The 21,191-nt window shown below is 41.5% G+C and overlaps 1 protein-coding gene and 1 long non-coding RNA gene across 2 annotated transcripts in view; one reads left to right on the forward strand and one right to left on the reverse strand.

The window, feature by feature from the left end:
- Positions 1 to 12,306, forward strand: part of RFX7 (regulatory factor X7) — a 55,104-nt gene extending 42,798 nt beyond the window's left edge. Inside the window, exons 6-9 of the mRNA XM_083850021.1 lie at positions 16 to 100; positions 784 to 991; positions 3,853 to 4,148; positions 5,072 to 12,306. Of these exons, the coding sequence (XP_083706147.1) occupies positions 16 to 100; positions 784 to 991; positions 3,853 to 4,148; positions 5,072 to 8,377 (3,895 nt within the window). The 3' untranslated portion in view covers positions 8,378 to 12,306. The remainder of the gene's footprint in view (positions 1 to 15; positions 101 to 783; positions 992 to 3,852; positions 4,149 to 5,071) is intronic.
- On the reverse strand, positions 10,997 to 20,959 carry LOC310904829. Its single transcript, XR_014588611.1, has 2 exons — positions 20,352 to 20,959; positions 10,997 to 20,141 (listed from the first exon to the last, which is right to left on the reverse strand). It is a non-coding gene; the product is annotated as an uncharacterized lncRNA (long non-coding RNA).
- Positions 20,960 to 21,191: the final 232 nt, after the last annotated feature.

Consider the following 21,191-nt stretch of genomic DNA (forward strand, 5'->3'; position numbering starts at 1 on the left):
TTAATTCTTGATCACATATTGCTACAGTGGACTGAGGAAGAAGGCTTTTGTTCATATGCCAACACTGCCCAACCTTGACTTTCATAAAACTGGAGATGGGGTATGTTATATACTTATACATATTTGTGCAAATTAACATTTATTATGTTACTTTTACTATCTTAAGTTTTTCTTACTACCTTAAGTTTTCCAAGCAAGTTGAAGAGCTATGTAGTTTTTAAGAATTTCTTTATGATGCTCAGCTTCTAAATCATTGTTTGGTGTTTCTATAAAAATCCAGAAAGAATAGTAGTGCTATTAAAAAAAAAAAAAAAAATCGAAGGTGAAGCAGAATTCCATAGTACTACTACCTACAAGGTGTGTGTGTATATATATATTTAACTCTGATCCTGTTTTGGCTTTACTATATATTGATAATAATAATTCAGCATTAGAGGAGAATCTCCTGTGAAAGAAGCAGTTCCTGGGTAACAATGGCTGCTGAGGTGACAAGACTCTGGTTGTAAGGAGGATCAACTGTAGGTGGTCTGAATGTTGGGATTCTTGCTTTGATTTTCTTCCAGAAACACCAATTCCCTATGGTACCTTTGGAAACAAGCAGTAACATATAACTTTTAGTAGCATTGATGTTGTGGTCTCATTCTCCCAATTTCATGAAAAACTCTGAACATATGTAATTCAACTTCCTGTGTGCCTTTGTTCATCATTTGCTCTGTATTCTTGTTTTCGCTCCTTAGTGACCTTTAATAATGAAAGTAACCGTTCCTTCTTCGTTTGTTGTAGTTGGATGGGACAGAGCCGTCTGGGCAGCTACAAAGTGCCGATGAGGAAGTTGTTTCTGCGGCCTGCCGGCTTGTTTGTGAATGGGCCCAGAAAGTGCTAAGCCAGCCTTTTGATACAGTCTTGGAATTGGCTCGTTTCCTTGTAAAAAGTCACTACATCGGCACCAAGTCAATGGCAGCTTTAACAGTAATGGCAGGGGCACCAGCAGGTAATGAGTTAACTTCATTCTGAATTGATGAAATGGGGGGTATTTTTTCTGAAAGTAATGCATTTTAAGTCAGAGGGATTTCTTTTAATCTTAATCTGGGGTGACCAGGAGGAGTGAGGTGTCTGGACAGCTCTGGACCTTTAGGGATTGATGCGGTTTGTCTCCCCTGCTTTGAGTAGGAACGTATCCCACTTCAGACCTTGGTGTTTTAGTCCTCTCCAACAGATGTTAGCTGAACCAGACTGATTTCAGTCTGCATTGCTTTAAATTATTTTCTTGAAAGTAGTCTGGGTAGGAAGATCTGAAAATAAGCAGCGGCTTAAGGTTACCGTTACAAACTAAACCTGTTGTTTGCTTGACAACTTCTTGCTGCAGTTTAGATTTGTGTTAACGGTCGCATAAGGACTGGGTATAAAAATGTGTGGTAAAATAAGAGTCGTGCTTCTTGAGAACTGCATGTTGCCTGAGGGAAAGGTAAAGGGAAGGGAAGTGGGGGAAGAGAAACCTTAGTTGGTCTTAAAGCTACTACGTAATCACAGTCAGTGTGAAGTGTGGGGCTGGTCACCGAAAAGACTTCGGAAACTTCTCTAGAAGTCCTTACAGTTGAGTAAACAGTTCAGCAACAGAAATTGAAGCAAGAAATTCCCTGTCAAGGAAATTATTAATGATATAATTTGAGTGGTCTTGTTCAAGTTGGTTTTCTAGCTTATATTCTCTGAGGTAATGAAAGGTAGGAGTTCATGCATGGTGGGAAGCAGTCAGGATGTGGGTCTTCCAGTCCATCTTGGCCATTCAGGTCAAAAACTGCTGCACTGAAGGCAGGGATGTGTGTGTGGTGCTGTCATTAGCTGACTGGTGATTCCTGGGAGATGGGCCTGCAGTAATTGCATGTGGCACTTGGATGGATACCTGTCTCCCCAGACTCTTTCCAAAGTCTTCTCCAATTCCTCTGATGAGGACCCTGGTCTTATAAAGCACTCAAAGGCAGGGTTAACTTTAAGCATGTGAGTAATTGTACTGAGCTGTACTATGCTAGATCAGGATTTGGGTGCCTTGACAGTGGGGGTTTGTAGGCACGCTGCTGTTGTAACTGTGTTTGTTTGATAACTTGTCCTAATTTGGAAACAATTGTCCGTCTTAATTTTCTCTCCGAGCAGATTTTCTTACAGGCATTTCTGGTATGTCAGATAAAAATTTTCCTGAGATGTTTGATCTGTGTCAGGTAGTAAAAGCGTGTCAGCTGTTGTTTTTATGGATTAGACTAGAAATAATGGTTTGAGGGACAGGAGAGCCCTCTCCAGAGGCAGTTTGTGTAACTGGGATTCCAGCACTTGATGTCAGATCTTTGTTAAGGATCAAGGTAAAGAGGAGAGTTACTTTGTGTTTCACTACATCACAGAGGAATGGATTTCAAATTCACACATTTCAAATGGAAACTGGTGGTCAAGGCTGAAGACAGGGGTGATCCCCTTCTGGATCCCCTTACTGCCTTGAGGAGAAGGTGGTGTTTCAAGGAAAAAGGCGGTTATTTCCAATGCATGCCTGTGGAGCTTGGATACTCATTTCAGGAGAGGTTCTATGGTCTGGAATGGTAAATAATATTAATTACCATTCCTCTTTATCATGAGGAACTATAGTGTCTCTGTGTACTAACTGGTAGGGAAACAAAGAAAGCTTTTACCCTCAAAGGTAAAATTGTGGTGTTATTTTCCTGATAAATGTTACTTGCTTTTGGTATTCAGACCACATAGGTCACTTATTTTCCAGTAATAGCAATATATTTGGGCGTTTCACTGCTCTGTGAAGAAGGAATTGAACACTTAAAGTGGAGACATGTTGTAGAGTTCAGGCTCTTGTGGTCCATGCAGGCTGCTGCTCAAAGGGTGGGCTACCAGAACACGGTGTTTGAGCTTGTACTGGGTATCTAAACCCAAATTACTGCCCTTAAATGGTGATGATTGATTTATAATTGAGTTATTTTAAAGTAACGGAGAAACATATGGAAATATAAATGAAACTGTTAAGGCATATTTAGAAGTGCAATTCAAGAGAATTGGGTGGTCCTTGAGAGAGTGTGCTTATCCTCTTGACTGTTAATGAATGATCATAGATGTGATGTGATTTTGTAACAGGAATTGGTACCAGCTGCACAGACAAGACCAACGCCATAGTGTTCTCCTTGGAAGCACCACTGCTTGCTTGTGATTAGCAAAGGCATTGTCTCCAGAAAAAAAAATATTTTATATATATATATATAATTCTAATTTTCATCATTTTTTCACTTCTTCCTTCTTTTGTTTTTCTTTTCCTCCCTTGTCACTAATCTTCTTCCCCTTCTTTCACCGTTGTCCGTGATCCCGTGCTGGTTGCAATCCATTCTGACATTACATGTAGGTAGTATCTGTTCAGAGCTGCTCCTCTATGACACAGACCCGCAGCTTTCTGGAAAGATTTTTCATTTTTAAAACTGCTTTCAATATAGATAACATAACAAAAACATGGTAGATAATGGATTTTAGATTCCTCTGAAACATATCCACTGCCCTCTACTGTCAGTTAAATTAATTGCATTGTTTTTAGATGTAATTCAAAATGTGTAGCTTGAGGTTACTAGAAAGAAGATGCCAATACTTAAAATCTGTCAGCTAATGGTCAGCTTGCCTAACAGATAAGAGTTTCGCCACGCATATGGAAAGAAACGGAAACACTGAATAGATTCGAGCATGAAATGCACGAATGGATGAGGTGTTCCCTGAACGGTTGTGGAGATGCCTGCTATGTATCTGCAGTTGGCTACAGAGTGGCACTACAACAGACAGTGTATGTGTTGTTATAATTCATTCTTCTTCTTTTGTGTTCAGGAATAAAAGGGATCCCCCAGCCCTCAGCTTTTATACCTACTGCTGAAAGCAATTCCTTTCAACCACAAGTGAAAACGCTGTCATCTCCTGTTGATGCCAAGCAGCAGCTGCAGCGTAAGATCCAGAAGAAGCAGCAAGAACAGAAACTGCAGTCTCCTTTGCCAGGAGAGTCTCCAGCAAAGAAAACGGAAGGCACTGCAACCAATGGTGTGACGAGTATATCTAATGGAAGCCCTGCAATTCTGTCTCCTCAGCCCATTGGTATTGTTGTGGCAGCTGTCCCCAGTCCGATACCGGTAATGTTCTCCAGCAATTCTAGAGAAACCCCCTTATGAAAGTAGTTAAGTAGAAATGTCAGTGGGACGGAAAAATGTTGGTTTTCATTCAGACTTGGGTCCCTTGATGCTTTTCTGTCCCAGTGACTGTTACACCACAAGTGGTGTAATGATGTGACCGAGTTTGGGTTAGATAAGGAGGCAGCGTCATTCTGATCATATCACATAGGCCTTGTTCATCTTTGAAATCTTTGACAGTGGGATTTCAGCTAGCAATATTGGTTATATGTGGGAACAATGACCCTTGAGATGAAGCTTAACCAGATGGGAAAGCCAGCACAGGTCATGTGGCTCAGTGAGCCCCTCATTTGGAATCCAAATTGACTTGCATTGGCCCAGCATACCTAGGTGACACCAGCAGTTTTGTTTTTGCATGAAATTGATAATATGGAGCTTCTTTGTCTTTCAGACATAAAAAATCGCGTTGGGAGGAAGGTTATTTGTTTTTAGGATATTAGCTGTGCTGTTTATTTCAATAGATAAGGGAGTTTTTCTGCCTGATACTCAGCCTACATTTGATTTGCTTTTGAAATTTTGAAAACGAGCAGTTTTGAATGCATCCTCTCCTCATTAACTTTTGTATTTCTGTCTTTTGTTCTATTTGGTGAAGGATTGTACGAGAATAATCATTCTTAAGCCTAATGTGTACACCAGTGCCTTGTTCCTTAAAAATTGAGGTCACGTGTCTGTCCACCAATCCTAGGCAGACAAATATCAATTGCCTGGTATACAGTTGAAGAGCTTGCTTTGTTTTGAAGTCACTAGCTTTGCTGTATTGAGCTGCATTGTCCTTCACCTTTGAAATGTGTGGGGATGAAGTAGTCTGTGGGCTTTGAGGACTTCCTTGCTTCATCACCACACCATGTCTCTTCCTCTGTGAACAGGTGCCAAGGACTAGGCAGTTGGTGACATCTCCAAGTCCTATGGGATCGTCTGATAGCAAGGTCCTGCCGCTCAATGTTCAGGTGGTCACTCAGCACATGCAATCAGTCAAGCAGTCACCAAAGACTCCCCAGAATGTTCCTGCCAGCCCAGTTGGTGACCGCTCTGCCCGACATCGCTACCCGCAGATCTTACCGAAGCCAGCAAATACCAGTGCTCTCACCATCCGCTCTCCCACAACGGTGCTTTTTACCAGTAGCCCAATCAAGACTGTTGTGCCAGCTCCACATGTGAATTCCTTAAATGTGGTAAAAATGACAGCAATATCTCTTGCCCCAAGCAGCAGTAGTGTGCCTGTCAAACAGACACCTTCAGTTAATAGTAGTGCGGGAGCAGTGGAAGAGGGGAGAGCTGCTCCACAGATGAAAAATGGATCTCTTGTTTCACTTCAGTCCCCAGGATCCAAACCTAGCACTGTTGTAGCTGCATCTGCAGTTGAGATCAAAATGGAACCAGAAGCACTGCTGGATGAGAACCCAGTACAGGGCCAAGAGAGCTCTGATGTATCTAAATCCATAAAGGCAGCCCCTGGCCTGCCTCCTGCTCAACAAATAAATTTTGATGTCACAACCTTGAAGGTTTCAGCTGATGGTGTTGTGGAGGCAAAAACAGTTAAGGGCTGTGATCAGGGAGCTGAAGAAGCAGGGACCAAATATAAAACACAGTCTAATGAGATCACACCGGTTTCTTCAGCAGGCAATAATCAAAGCACTCTAAAGCTCTCAGTTGCCAGTCACTTGTCCAGCACCAGCATTGGTTCACCTCCTACTGGTGAGTCTACGATTAAAGACAAAATATGCACTAAAAGTCCAAGAAAGCGACAACCTTCTACACTTCAAGATTCCCAGGTACCACCTGTAAAGAAACCACTGGTGGGGCAGCTTTCAGCTGGTAATGCTGTGGAGGGTCAAAAAGCAAACGGCGTTAAGAAGGCTCCAAAGGTTGTATCGTTAACTAGCGGTGACAATACTGCAACGCTTGCTCAAGTTCCCAGCAAGGTACCTGTAAATGTACCTGTACCTTCCACAGCTCCAGCAAACGTAGCAACAGACTGTTCCTTGAGCACCAATTTAAATACCAGTGATTCTACTTTAGGACAGCAGCTTGTATCAGCATCATCTCCAGATATAAAAGTGAAATTGGAAGGAAACATGTTTATCATAGAAAATGATTCAAAATCTGATGGCAGCTTTAACCCAAATGCGTGGCACCATATCACCAAAACCTCTGACTTTGCATCTGTGAATTGTGACCAGCAGCAAGATATCAGTGTTATGACTATCGCAGGACATTCTGGCTCTAGTGACTTAGAGGAGTCTGCGTGGGAGCCAGTGCACTGTGAGGGTATACAGCAGGACGTATACAACCAGCAGCTACAGAGCCAGATCCAGGACTCCTCCTTGGGTCAAATACAAGCACAGTCTTCAAATCAGTTACCTCTGCAGTCTGAGCTGAAAGAGTTTGAACATACAGTCCCTCAGTCGAATGAGAACTTCTTTTCATTTGATGATGACCTTACCCAGGACAGCATTGTGGAGGAGCTGGTGCTCATGGAGGAGCAGATGTCAATGAATAATCCTCATCCTTACGGTGGTTGTCTAGGAATGGCACTTCCGAGTCAGACAGCGGCTCAAGGAGCTCCTGTGTCATCTCATCCCAGCAGCACACATTTTTACCATTCAATCCATAACAACAGCACTCCGATTCACACCCCGACTCCCACCCCCACCCCGACTCCCACCCCCACCCCGACTCCGACCCCCACCTCTGAAATGATCTCTGGATCTCAGAACGTGTCACGAGAGAGCCCTTGCTCCAGGCTGGCTCAGACAACTCCCGTAGACAGCGCCCTAGGAAGCAGCCGGCATACGCCCATTGGCACACCGCATTCCAACTGCAGCAGCAGCGTCCCCCCGAGTCCTGTGGAATGCCGAAACCCGTTTGCGTTTACTCCCATAAGCTCCAGTATGGCTTACCACGATGCCAGCATTGTTTCAAGTAGCCCTGTGAAGCCAATGCAGCGGCCTATGGCTACCCACCCTGACAAAACCAAACTTGAGTGGATGAATAACGGGTACAGTGGTGTCACCAATTCATCGGTTGCAAACCATGGCATCCTTACGAGCTACCAGGAGCTAGTGGAAGATCGCTTCAGGAAACCTCACGCGTTTGCAGTTCCTGGCCAGTCATACCAGTCTCAGCCACGCCACCACGATACTCACTTCGGTCGCGTGACTCCCGTTTCACCTGTGCAGCACCAGGCAGCCCCTGTAAGTAACACTACCAAGCAAGAGGGTTTTGCTGTTCCTGCTCCTCTGGACAACAAAGGAGCCAGTTCCACTCTCAATAACAGTCTGAGATGCCGGAGCGTGAGCCCTGCTGTCCATCGCCAGCGTAATCTCAGTGGAAGCACTGTTTACCCTGTTTCAAATATACCGCGCTCCAATGTGACACCTTTTGGGAGTCCGGTGACTCCAGAAGTTCACAATGTATTTACGAATATCCATGCAGACACCAGTGCCAATAACATAGCGCAAAGAAGCCAGTCAGTCCCGTTGACTGTAATGATGCAGACAGCCTTCCCGTCTCTTCAGAAACAAACAAACACTAAAAAAATAACCAATGTGTTGTTAAGCAAACTTGATTCTGATAGTGATGATGCAGTGAGAGGTTTGGGAATGAACAACATGCCCTCAAATTACACAGCCAGGATGAATCTCACTCAGATTTTAGAGACATCCACTGCTTTTCCTAGTGCCAACCCGCAAAATATGATTAATTCCAGCACTTCAGTTTATGAATTCCAAACACCAAATTACCTCACAAAAAACAGCAGCACCGATCAGATCAGTTTCTCTTCTGGAGATAACCAAGCACAATCAGACATTGGAGAGCAGCAATTAGATTTTAGCAGCACTGTAAAAGACCTTTTAGGGGAGGACAGTCTGCCAACAAACCAGCAGCTGGTGAATCAGGTGGCATCAGATCTGAACGTTACATCTGTCTTTTCCAGCGACATCAGGTTGTCTTCCGAACTCTCAGGCAGCATTAACGATCTGAACACTTTAGACACAAATCTACTGTTCGATCCAGGTCGTCAGCAGGGACAAGATGATGATGCTACACTGGAGGAATTAAAAAATGACCCCTTGTTTCAACAAATCTGCAATGAATCCATTAACTCAATGACTTCAGGTTTTGAGTGGATGGAGAGCAAGGATCATCCTGCTGTTGAAATGTTGGGTTAATCTTGTTTTGTAATATGTATGTAGCACACTGTATCTAAAAGACAGACGTATTGTATTTGTCTTAATGGAAGTGCCTCCTGCAGCAGAAACACTTGCTATGTTTTGCGGCATTTAAAAAAAAAAAGTTTGCTGTACCAGTTGCTCATACTTGAGCAATGAAAAGGCAGTCTTACCAATTTTAAACAAATCTCTGAAGGTGATGGGCTATTAAAGAGCCAGTATTAAAATTTGAATTTTATAGTGTTTCCCATTCAACATTCTTTATTGTAGTAAAGAAGTGGTTAATAGTCAGCCAGCAATGACAGCTATGGTTGAGGCTTTGGGTGGATGTAAGGTCGAGCTTGTTAGCAGGCTTTCCATACTTCGTATTGCTTGTTACTTCTAGTAGATGATTCTTACTGACCTCTGTTGTTGAGGTCTGAAAGGCAGGGTGCCTGCAGGTGTGTAGGTGATGGGGAGTGGGTACAGGTGAACCAGGTGACATGCAGGTGCCTGACCATTGTGTAGCTATCTTGAGTGCTGCTCAGTGGTGAGCTGTGGAAAATCTCTGTAGCACTGGTGCCATTTACATCTCTAGTAAGATGCAGAGACAGGAAAACTAACAGGAATGATCAAGGAAAAAGAAAGATGCACTAAACTTTTTATTTAAGAGATACACATCTATGTAGTTATTTTATCCATTAATGTTTGACGTTATACTTGGTATTTTAGTTTTCATTTCAGTGTTTTTATATTAGGTAAAATTCATGGGAAAAGATTTTGAGCACTGAGATTTAATCTAGGAGTAACACCCTATTTTTAAATGATAGGTACTATTTGATTATTTATCAGAGCTAAAGAAGTCATGTGATGTTCTTCCCTCTTTTTAAAAACAAAAGAGCTGTTGGAGCTCATTAAAATACTATTTTTAAAGATTCGATTTTGTTTGCTCTTTTTTAACACAGTGGAGGGTGTAGGAAGATATTTCCTCTATGTTTCAGTAGGTTGAGCCTTTCTGTCTTTCTGTTTTAAACAAAATACGATTAAAATATTAGAAAATGTGGTTGATCTAAAAATATTTCATATAGAGCCATAATACTGCCAGGCACTTTACAGATACACAGATGTGATCTTTCTTTGGGTAAAACTTTTAAAAGTGCTTACTGTTTTAGAAGGCTGAATGCCATTTTCATCGAATGATTTGGGAGGACAGATGAATCTAATTTTTGCTAATATTCCTTAGCTAGAAAATGGGATTTAGACTTCTACCTTACTAGTTCACTTAACGAAACAAAAAAGACCTGTTGTTTTATCAGCATGGGATGGTTTTCCGTAATGATGAAAAGAGAGTTTCTTAACTAGCCCATGACCCTGCTGTTAGAAAGAGGACTTGCAGAGGCAAGCTTTTACAAAAGGATTGTACTAAGGATGTTACAGTACCATCCCTTAAGCTTAGTATAAAATTGATTATTTATCTTGTGAACTGATATGTACAAAACTGAAAGCAGAACAGAAAACATTTTCCTCTCTTGCATTCCTTCTTTGAATGAGCAGTCATGAACTTATGAATGGGAAGGCACAATAAGCCCTCCTAGATTTATTGAGGAAGAGATGCTCACATTTTTAGGTGACTTTTTTTTCCCTCCTTCTTCAAATTCTGCTAATGTCTTGATCTCAGTACTGGATTTTTATTTTTTGGCTGTGCTTGATTCAATTTGTGATGTTGCATTGGCACTCCAGGTACTGGTGTACCATGGCTTCTTTTGCTCTTGCTCTGATTGACACCCAGTCTGTGGCCTCTTCTTCAGGGACAAACAGTTGCGATGAGCTATAGCACCTTAAATGCAGCCTGATTTCAGTGTGCTTGCATCAGAAGTTTTGACGCTTCATTAGGAACAGACTTAGAGAGTTCAGATCCTTCCTTAAAACACGTGGATGTGCGATGGTGCGGTTTACTTTAAGACCAAGTGACCCTTTTAATTTCTTTTCAAGGAAGTGGGGAGGACTCTAAAAACCACAGTGTAGAGTTCTGTTAGGTGTCTGTCAGTAAGGCTGGAACCATTTTTCCTTTAGACAGAAGTTGCTGAAGGCAGGGCTTGAATTGTGTACCTGTCTGTGGCCTTTAGCCAGAAAGGTGCTGATCATCCTCTTGTTGACTTCACTGGATCTGAGACACATTCAGCACCTCTCTTTTCTGACCCTGTGCAAAGTGCTGTGAATATGTAAACCCTACCTGCCAGGGGAGAGTGGTGGGCAGGACGTCTGTGCCGCAGCCATCTGCGTCTGCATGCTGTGCTGGCCTCACCTCCGTGGCGCTGGCACTGAGACTGACATGGGCTTGCTGTAAACAAGTTCTTGCCTAACTTCTGGTTCTTCAGAACATTTCTCAGTAAAGCAAGAGTAGATTTAAAAAGCTGATGCACTATAAATTATGCAGCCGTCACCAAAGGTTTTTAAAAGTACCTTTTAAATTATTTTTAAATACAAACATTATATTGAACCTAACACGTGACTTAATTAGCAGGCATATTCTATAATCAGTGGATTTAAAGCAAATGTATGTTAAATTTAAGAAACGTTCAATTCAGTAAGGATTCTTTAAAGTGAAACCCAAGGCATAGGCACAGCTTTGTACGTAGGTGTGTGTTAATTTATAGGTGTTTGTATGTTGGTGTTACGACTAATATTCTGTTAGGTCCCTATACTTAGTGCTAGTTAGTTCTTTACATTGAGACAGAGCACTACTGCACACCAAAGTATGCAATACCCAAAGGAAAATTCTGTGATTTTTAACAAACGGAAGCCTGTGTCAGATACTCCAAAACTAAGAATTTGAGATAGTTCTGACCCCTTGTTTACATAATTGGCTTCCTGCTAACATTAGAAATAAATTATTTTGATAGCAATTTTTGCTAAAGTATATGAACTAGTGAATTTGTACCCTGTGTACTGTATTGCAGCAAACACTTTAAATTTGGTTGGTTAGTCCAGCAAACTTTCTGGGTTCATATATTGCACTAAAATTCTGTTGAACCTGTGGCAGGCACATTCCTTAGGATAAATGCAAGAAATAAAGCCCACAGATTAAAAAAATAATAATAAAATAACAAAAAACACAAAACAAAAAACACACACAAAAAATTAAAAAAAAATAAAACAAAAAAAATTTCTGATGTGTTTCATTATTAAAAGGCAAAATGTCATTAAAAGTGACAGGTGAAATTGTCTTATGTAGCAATGTGCATTGATCTCAATGAGATATGTCTATTTCTTATTCTCTTACATGAGAATATTACAGCAGGAAAAATTAAGTTTAGTTTGCTTCACCATGTTAATACATGATCACAAAATGTGCATGAGTGTTAATGACTTAATCTTGTACAGTACTAGATATACTCCTGTAACCACTTTTATTTTTTTTATTTTGCTGTATTGAAACTGGTTAACCAGTGTTAACCATGTGAGCATAGTTATTCACAAGTTATTTACTTCTTTATGTTAACTAATTCAGCTTAGTTATTGTTGAATATGTTCTTTTCTTGGATTATTTTTTATTGTTCGGGTGTTGAGAAACATTTTTGCATCGTTTTATCATGATAAGAATTCATGAAGTAAATAATTTGCAAATAATTGCAATAAGCACTGACTTCTGAACTGAAAAGAAGGAAAGCATTTCTTGTGCAGTGCATTTGACGTTCATATAATAGTCTTGTACTATACTGTGCTTTATTTACTGCACCGTAAGGAAAGAAAAATCCCTGTTCCATGTTTTCATTTAATGCAGGAAATCCAGTTTCCCTCCTCTTCCCCAGTGTTTTGTCTGTTGTACTGCTGAAACTACAGTAGTTGAATATTGCAGTAGCATTTCAGTTATTTTTTTTATTGAAAGTGCTCAAAAATTGTTTTTTAAATGTTTTCAAAAACAATAAAAACATTTTATATTAAAATGATTTCTGGATTTTTTTCTTTATATGTATGTTAAGGTGGGCCTAAAATACAGAGCATCCTAGTTTGTGTGAAGACACATCACAGCTGTGTAGTTGTACTGACTGGCTGCAGTTGCTGAGCCCAGGCTTACGCTTAAAGCTGTGCATGAAGGTGAATCTTCCTGCCTTAGAAACCTTGAGCAGTCTGTGCTGTCAGAGTAATCTGTTGAGAGAATTTGCAGAATTTATGTTCCAGTTCTGCAGTTCTTCCTTTTTAATGTGGAAATCGCTTGTGTGACAATACTATTAAATTTGGAGGGAAAAAATGAGGTTGAAACTGACAGGTCAAATATACCACCAGATGTGAAAATATTGTTGTCTGAGGCTGTACTTCAGAACATGACGGTGATAGTTGTGCTAGTTACAGTTGCCTTGTGCAGCTTCTCAGTGTTACAGGAATCTTAGGGTGGATGTGGGTCCAAGTATTAGATTTGTGTCTGGATGGTGGACTTTGCTGCCATCCTACAACGTTGCGTTGCTGCTAGAGTCATCCACTGTGGCAATGCTTTGCTGGTTTCACTTTTCTGTACTGGTAAAGCAGTCTTACAAGACACTGTTATGATCTATCTTGACTCACCGTAGCAGAAAAAATATGCTGTTCTGATGTATGGAGTCCCTTACTCGTGTTGTAAAAGCAAGCAATGCTGCCAGCATAGCCTAGGTAAATACAACAGAGAAGTACTGCCATGGAGTAAAAGCTGGCTATGAGAAAATGAGAGTGAGGATAGATATTCAGGTTTTGATGCCCAAAAGATGGCACAGACTCCATCCCGGACTACGGAAGTAGTCACATGAGTTGGCAGATGGCAGATTTGATGGTGGCACAAAGTAACTTAGTTAGTCCACAACAGAGATTCATCAGGGAGACATAAATGAAGCAGCATCAGAAAGATGAATTTTACTATGACACCAGAGGGGATACTATTAATACATCTCATTGGGTTCTAAATTAACATTCCCCAAAAAAACATTTTCCACTATTACAAACAATATACTGATACTCTTTAACCGTGTTCCACAGTCATAAATAAAGTGCAAACTAAAATTTGCCAAGGAATGGAGTGGGAAATAGTGTAGGAGATACAAAAGGCTTTTTTTTTTTTAAGCAATTGGTAGATCATCTGAAGGTTTAATTAGAACCTCTCAGCTGTAGACTAGAAAGAAGGAACTAGGGTTAATAGTAAACCAAAAGGTTCGTAAAGCAAACAAAGCTGTGCATGGAAATGGAATAGAAATGACTAGATGTTCGTGTTTAACCAAGACATCCAGAGTAAATTGTATAAAAAAAATAAAAATTAAAAAAAAAAACACTGCTTGGAAGTATTTTCACATCTCCAGAAATACCAATCTGCATCTGTGAATGCAGCTGGTATTCTAGTGAACAGAATTTGCCCTCTAGGATCATAAGGACTGCTGCATTAGCCAGTGGTTCATGTAGTCTATACAGTGACTCTGGGACTTGATAACATCACCTTCTACAGATAAACAAGCCCAGCATTATGAGGTGGTTGCAGAATAAACTACCTCTACAAATGCTGCTCTCCCAGACCCAATAACTAGATGCCCAACCTTGACACAGTGGATTAGAGCAGGGTCTGGGACTAGGTGACCTTCAGAACTTCCTTCCAACCTAACTCCATCAGTTTGTGTATCAAACTGGAGAACTGAGGAAACCTAACTGAATCTGGGTTTGTAGCATGGCTGCTCTCAGTCAGATGAAGTTAAAACACAGTATTTGATGATCATCAATTCAACTGCCAGCAAGCTTTTAATTATTCAAGCTTCCCGTGATGGATAAGCCAGAAATAATCAATACTTGGATCTTGGCTGCCTTCCTTCCCCCTGTTAAAAATGAGTGAGTTAAGCTTGGATAAGGAGATGAAGCACATGATAAATGCATAGTGAGACTTAGAAATTGTGTAGTAACTGAAAACCGATTTCAAATTTAAGAAATCAGCAGTGACCTGATGATGCTTAAGATGTTTCTAAACAATGTTTACAAGGAAGTGCAAGGAAACTTACCGTTTTAGTGGTGTATATACTGTTGATCTGCATGGTATTTCTAATAGTTATCTGCAGTGATCCTGACGTGAAGACTGTTGCACAATGAGGAGTTAGCGCTACACATAACGCTCAGCACTTAATCTGAATAGGTGCAGGGTGCTGTCTGTACAGCTTGGATTCATGCCTGTGTTCTGCACATAACCTCTGGTTGCAGGGGAAATTTGGCGAGGTAACTGTAATAGAGGAGCCTGCATGCAGCTCCCACTTGGTATTGGTGATTACACCACTTGTGTGTCCTTGTCTTTATTTAAAAGTGCAGCAACTTCTCATGTGAACATCCTTTCTGCCTGACAGTAGAAACGATGAACAGTTTTCTTGTAAGAAATTTTTTTTAATAGCCCAAGTGAGCAAAATGGGATAAGTTTTCCATGGACAGGGTCTGCACAGTGTGCTCTATGTGAATCAGAGGCATGTTCGTAGCATAGCTTGGTCTTCACAGCATCTAAAAGTATGTAGAACTATCTATGCTGTCCTCTCTTTCTTCATAGTGCTAGCTCTAACGAATAGCATTTTAAGCAATACTTTACAGAATCTGAGTACCTCTGTCATTGCTAACATAACAAACCAGCACCTCCTGCTACCTAATTGACATTGACTAATAAAATTGCAAATGTTAGCTTAAAAAAAAAAGGTAAAATATAAACTAGGCAAAACTGATTCAGTTCAGTCAAAAGTCAGTTCAGTCGAAAGTGAACGGAGCACATGAGAAGTTTGCTTAGAAAATGTATAGTACTGAAAAGACTGCAATTATTCAGTGTTTAAATATTCAAAATACAAGACTACCTTGATATAATGTAGAATTTTGTAACCCAGTGGTTATAGTTCTTGATAGATCATAACATTTCTGCTACGTGCTTAGAATATGCAGGAGATAACCTACTGGTGATGTAAATACTCAAGATGGTTGCCTTGGAACATTTGCATATCTATTCACCAATTGCTTTATCGTGGTTCCTCCTGAGTCTGTTCTCCCTTGGCCTGCCTACCTGTTTTCTAAATCTGGTAATGCCTCATCTCTGCAATTATTAAAAGGTTCTATTTTTGCCCCTGTGGATCATCTTTCCTCCATTGTCATCTTCCTTTAATAAACTGCTTCTTTTTTATGGACTATTGTAAATTATGTATCATTTGAAACTTTGCCTGTCCATACCATCTGATCAGATGATGTCTATTAGAGTCATATTTTCAGTGGACTTCAAGCTGCTCTTTCAAATGTTTTTAATTTGCAGTATGCTACTGATCTGGAATGAATTCTATTGTATGTGCATTTTTTTTCAACCCAAACTTTAAAACCGTACTTGAAAAGCTAGTCCAAGGGTGGAAATGAGTCTGAGCACTGAAAGAAGGGAAGTGGTCACTGCAGGCTTCTTTGAGGAGGTGACCTACTCATCTCTACATCTTTGGGCTTCTCAGCACGCTTATTTTACAGAGCTATTGGGCTCCCTCTTCTCAAATATCCTTGTGTGTTTTGTTTTTTTTTTTTCCAGTATGGATGGATACACACAGATCTATAAATGTATGTCATTGTAAACTAACTGATTAGGACTCACTCATCTGCTTTCTCCAACAGAAATATCCCTGAGTCTTCAAAGCACCTGCTCCATATCAGTACTTCAACAGGAGACCTGTGTTCCAAGGGCAGTGATAATCAGGCCCCAGAAAGTAAAGCCCAATTCCTCCTTGCCATGAGTCAAGAAGTGGAATGCATTCTGAAATGCACTGTTCAAAAAGCTTCGTATAAGCAATGATTATTTCTGACCGGAACAAAATGCTACTTGTTTCTGTTACACACTGCTTTGAACATCAAGACAATCTCTCCTCCTATGTATGTATGGGTAGAGGGGAGACAAAGCTCCTGTGTCCAAGAGGCCCCATTCAGAGGTTCTTGAACAAATGGAATAACTAAAATCTACTCTGACTAGGATTACTTGTGGGAACAAAAACTTATGCAGAGAGAGGAGTAAAGACAAGAATGCATAAACGCTGCTCAGTTACCCACCCAGTCAGAACAGTAGCTTCCTGTAGTCTTAGCAATGTTTTAGGCACTAGCAAAGAGCAGCCAATATGTACTACTTCAAACACATATGGAGAATGATAATCTCAAGATATTTGAAGAAGAGAAGTCCAAATACATAATCTCTGGAAAGATCTTACTTCTGCGACATTATGAAGGGTTGAGCTGTTAGAAAAAATATCCACAATGACTGTGTTAACCATGGGATCACTGGCGGTGAATTAAGCTGGGAACAGTGACAGCAGTTGACTGGAGCTCAGCAACTCTGGTTTCTGTTCTGGCAGCTCTCTTCCCCCTCAAGCTGAAAATAGAGAGAGAAAATGACATCTGAGTGATGGTGATTCAGACAAGTGTTTACTGCTTCATTCAAATGCATATGCACAAGATGAGTATGACTTTCCACCTCCACCATAGTTGCTCTTCTTACTATGCAGGTTTGCTCATCAATCTAGAGAGATTTCTAAAATTGCTTGTAAACTGTTATACTAGTCACAGAAATTAGGAAAAATGTTTCTTACTGTACATCTTCCCCTTCTCATAGCCTCCCCCAATGAGAGCTGGAGATTTCAGCAGCTTTCCCAGGGGATGGGGATCTCTGTGGGACGTGACGGAAGGAGCCGGCCTGGAGCAGGTGTTAGTGTCTCAGGAACACAGACCCACGCTTAGGGAGCAGTGTGTGGAGAGGTGCTTGCTGCTGGTGTTAAATTTGGTGTGCAGGCTGCCCTGAAAAGGAGATACTTGAGTGGGGAATTTCTGGTTCACATGTGGTCCTTGGGAACAAGAACCCAAACCGGGTTGAGAGGGAGGAAAACACAGGGGGTGGAGCTATATTTTTTCTTGTAATAGCTGCGGACATTTGCAGTCGGCCATTTCACTGGAGGTTGGCGCAGCAGTGACACTCCAAGTCAGGAAAAGTTCTTCACTTGCAGCAAAAGGTGCCCAGACAGGGGTGGCCCCATACTGTTAATGTGTGTGGGGCATGCAAATGCTTCACACACCTGTTGTATTTGGGGAATCCCGAAGTGATTTTGTACATCTTCATCCTAGCTTTAGTCTCGGTCTGGTATCTAGGCCCTGAGGTGCTTGGATTGCTACGTTTGGGAAAGTTGCCATCATTCCTTGAAGTACCACTAAAAGCCCTTATCTTGGTCTCTTCCATCTGCAGTCAGTGCAAGTTCAGTGCCTCTACTGGGCCCCTGTTAGCAAAAGGGCAGAAAACACACAATGCAATCATCTTTGTTCTCTACTGGGGCCCAGCCTGGAGCTGGGGACTGTCCCAGGGTGCTGGTCATGCCTTGCAGCCTGGACAGACAGGACTGCTGGGTTTCAGGCAGCTGGAGACAGTACCTTGGCACCGTGCCATGCACAAAGCAACAAGCATCCAAACAGAAGATACGTTGCTTTTAAGGGAAAGAAAGGTAAGTTGAAGAAAGCAGAAGTAGTGACTTAGGAGAAATGAGAATGAAAAAGGACCAGTAAGGGACTGGGAAAACCTGAGAGGGGTTAATAACAGTCTAGCTAAAATGCAATGCAGAGACAATAGTCAATCTGGGGTCACTTTTACCACGTTTACTTTTCTTTCAAAACTTAAGCTTTCATCTTTGTATCAGTGTTGCATCATGTTATGATGTTTGAAATCTAGTACTAGGTGCCAGGATCTGTTATGTATTCACACTTAACTGTGTAGCCAAGAAGAGTGCTAAGTCTTGGGCTCTTAACTCTCTCTGACATTAGTCTCGTTAGTGAGTCATTGTCACTGTAGTAGAGTAATTGAGATTACAAGGCTATCAATACGTATTTACTTATCTTAGTCATAGCAATGACTCACTAGAAATATATATATTTTCTGTTAATTCCCTCTTGCATGTAGTCTTCCATTTACCTGTCACTGTGATGCCATGAGTGGATCTTTGTAACATTTCCTATTATATGACTCAGTAGAACAAAAGATAATAGGATAAAAATCTATATGTGTGTTATTTGCATCGGGCTGATTTGTTTTGTAACTGCAGTTAAAATTACTTCTAATTCCTTTGGTTTGAAGCAAGAACAATGAAGATAATTTATCTGATTTAATTTAAAATCCTCTATAGCAAAACTGTATCCTATTAATATAGGACATACTTTGATGTCACTTAATGTCCTACTGGTAATTTAACCATGATCACGGTTTATATATATTATTAAACTAAAGATCATTCTATTATGATAACCCTTTGAAAAATCTGAAACAAATCTTCTTTTCCAACATTATTTCCTCCTTAACAACGACTGCTTTGTTTTTTTTTTTCAAAGCAGTTCAGTATTAGAATGTATGGATTCTCTTCAGCTCATAAAAGCATTTACTATAAAGAAAGAAGTAAACTAAATATTGTAAATCAATATAAAATCTTGACCATAAATTGAGTCTGCCTGGTTGGATGCCATCATCTAAGAGATGGAAAATATTTTTAAAGTGTTTTCTTGTTTTGTTTTGTTTTTTGATATTTCACGTCAATGAAGGTTAATTTAGATGGCAAGGAAAGTCAAATTTCTCTGTTACCAGATGAGAACACACCACTGGGACAGAGTAATGAAATTAAATATTCATATGTTTTTAATGGTCTTGATACACAGTTAAAGCGTTCCATTGCACTTAGATGATCCAAATGCAGGTTATTCTGTGCAGCTGACCGTCAATTATTTGCAGAAAGAAAAGGAAGATCTCTCAGAAGAGTTCTCTTCCTATTTGTCTGTAATTGCATAAGACCATAAAATATTAAATGCTGGAGATATATATCTTATATAAGAACTGAATGTTTGTTAACAAACAGATTGTGGTTTATTTTCCCATGTTTTTAAGTAAAAGATAGTTTAAATTAAAATTCCTTTATTTTGAGTGAACTGCTTGATGTCTTGCTGGAATATTGAAGATAATTCTTGACCACACTGAAAATGTGCGTAGACCTTAACAGCATATTGATGTCTCTGTCCTTATCTCAACCCTTGAGCCCTTTCTGTTATATTTTCTCCCCCTGTTCTTTCAAGAAGGTGAAGTGAGAGAACAGCTGTGGTGGAATTCAGCTGCCCAGCTGGGTAAAACCACCACACCATTAGAGAAGATGACTAACTTTCTTTTGATGATTGGCGCATTAAGCTTTTGCAGATAGTAACTGATGCATGAAATGCCTTGTTTTCTGAATATTACTGTAGCTAAGGTTTTAAACAGAAGACATGGGGTGCAACTGACCATGGGGCCAATGACTACATATCCTCTAGAGCCGACTAATTAGAGCTGAAAACTTCCTATCTCCAGACAATCTATCAGAGTGATGACTCTGTGGAATGGGACGTGCAAACCGTGCACAAGCTTGCCCATGAGCTGCTCAGGGCTTGTCCCATCCCCGTAACATGCAGCAGCTGTCAGGCTGCAAGGGATCAATCAAAAAAAGAGCATAGGTTCACTGGCGGGAGAACAAGCATCCTGGGAGGTCTAGCTCTTGTTGAGATTATCTTTGCTCAGAGCTTCCTGCTAGCCCGGGGAGGAGAGCAGGAGTGTATGTGATAACTGGCACAGGCCTGGGAAGTTTCAGGAAGTGTTACTTACCAAGATTTTGTCAGTCTGCTCAGGGCATAGTCCGTCGAGCTGAGCCTGTCTGTGTTTGCTTTGGAAAAGGTGGGATTTCTCATCAGAGGGTGAGAGAACTTGGTCATGCAGGTCATGATGGTCCAGCTAGATGAGCTGGAAGATGATGAAAGAAATTGTTTCCCTAACAACATTTTTCCTGCCACATTTGCCCATTTTTTTAGCAATGCACAGGATTTTCCACACATTCATCCTAAAATGAAGTTATGCTCTCTGCTCCTGCACGCTGCTCAGCACTTGGAGGAGTTTGGCTTGTAGACAGGCTCACAGCTATGGAGCTCAGCCTAAACTACCTACTTTACTTACAGGTTTCTTACCACAGGTCTTCTGCCACTTGGGAAAGCTGGTAGGCTGGGGCTCCTGGGTGATTCATGGGCTAAAGGCAGGATGAATTCAGGCCATTTGCAGAAATACAGGGGAAGCAGGTCCTTCAGATGAGAACGACTGGGACTGTGGCATGGTGATCTGAGACCGACCTCAAGCACTTGACAGAAATGTCGACTTGCTCCCTTACTAACACACTGCTACCACTTGTAAGTAGCTTAAGCTGGAGAAAAATTTTCTTGAAGATGGCCACTCCTCACAAGTCCCTGCTTTGATTTGGGACTCAGCTGGTGCACTTTATTGCTCCTCCAGCCCAGCAGCCACGTCAGGTCAGCTCCTTACACAACACAGGCTTCCTTCCTGCCCCACAGCCCTGCCGAGGGCCGCACCACCTCATCCTGGCACACAGGGTCCCCTCAACACCGCCATGGCACCATGGCCATTTCCCCCTCAGCTTTTCTGGGCGTTTTACAGTTCTCAAAGGCGCCCTGGACACGAAGGATTCAGGCAAGGAGCCCCAGGGCTGGCTCCCTGAGGTGCAGAAGAGCCTGTAGGCGATGTAAAGCGGGGATTAGGGAGTCACTGTTAGGAAAATGACGGCTTTTATTCACACAGCCCCGCCGCGATCAGCGGGAGCCCGGGGCGGGCGTCCTGAGCGAAGCGACGCCGCCCCACCCCGCCCCGCGCGCCCCCTGAGGCCGCCCGCGCGGCGCTCGTCTCCGGGCGGGCCGCGGAGCGGGGAGAACCAATCAGAGCGGGGCGCTGGCAAGGTGGGCGGTGCCGCGGGCTTCCGGCGCCAATCGCGGGCGGGGAGCGTGCGGA

This window comes from Anser anser (genome assembly GCF_964211835.1).
Source record: "Anser anser genome assembly, chromosome: 10".
NCBI lineage: Eukaryota > Metazoa > Chordata > Aves > Anseriformes > Anatidae > Anser > Anser anser.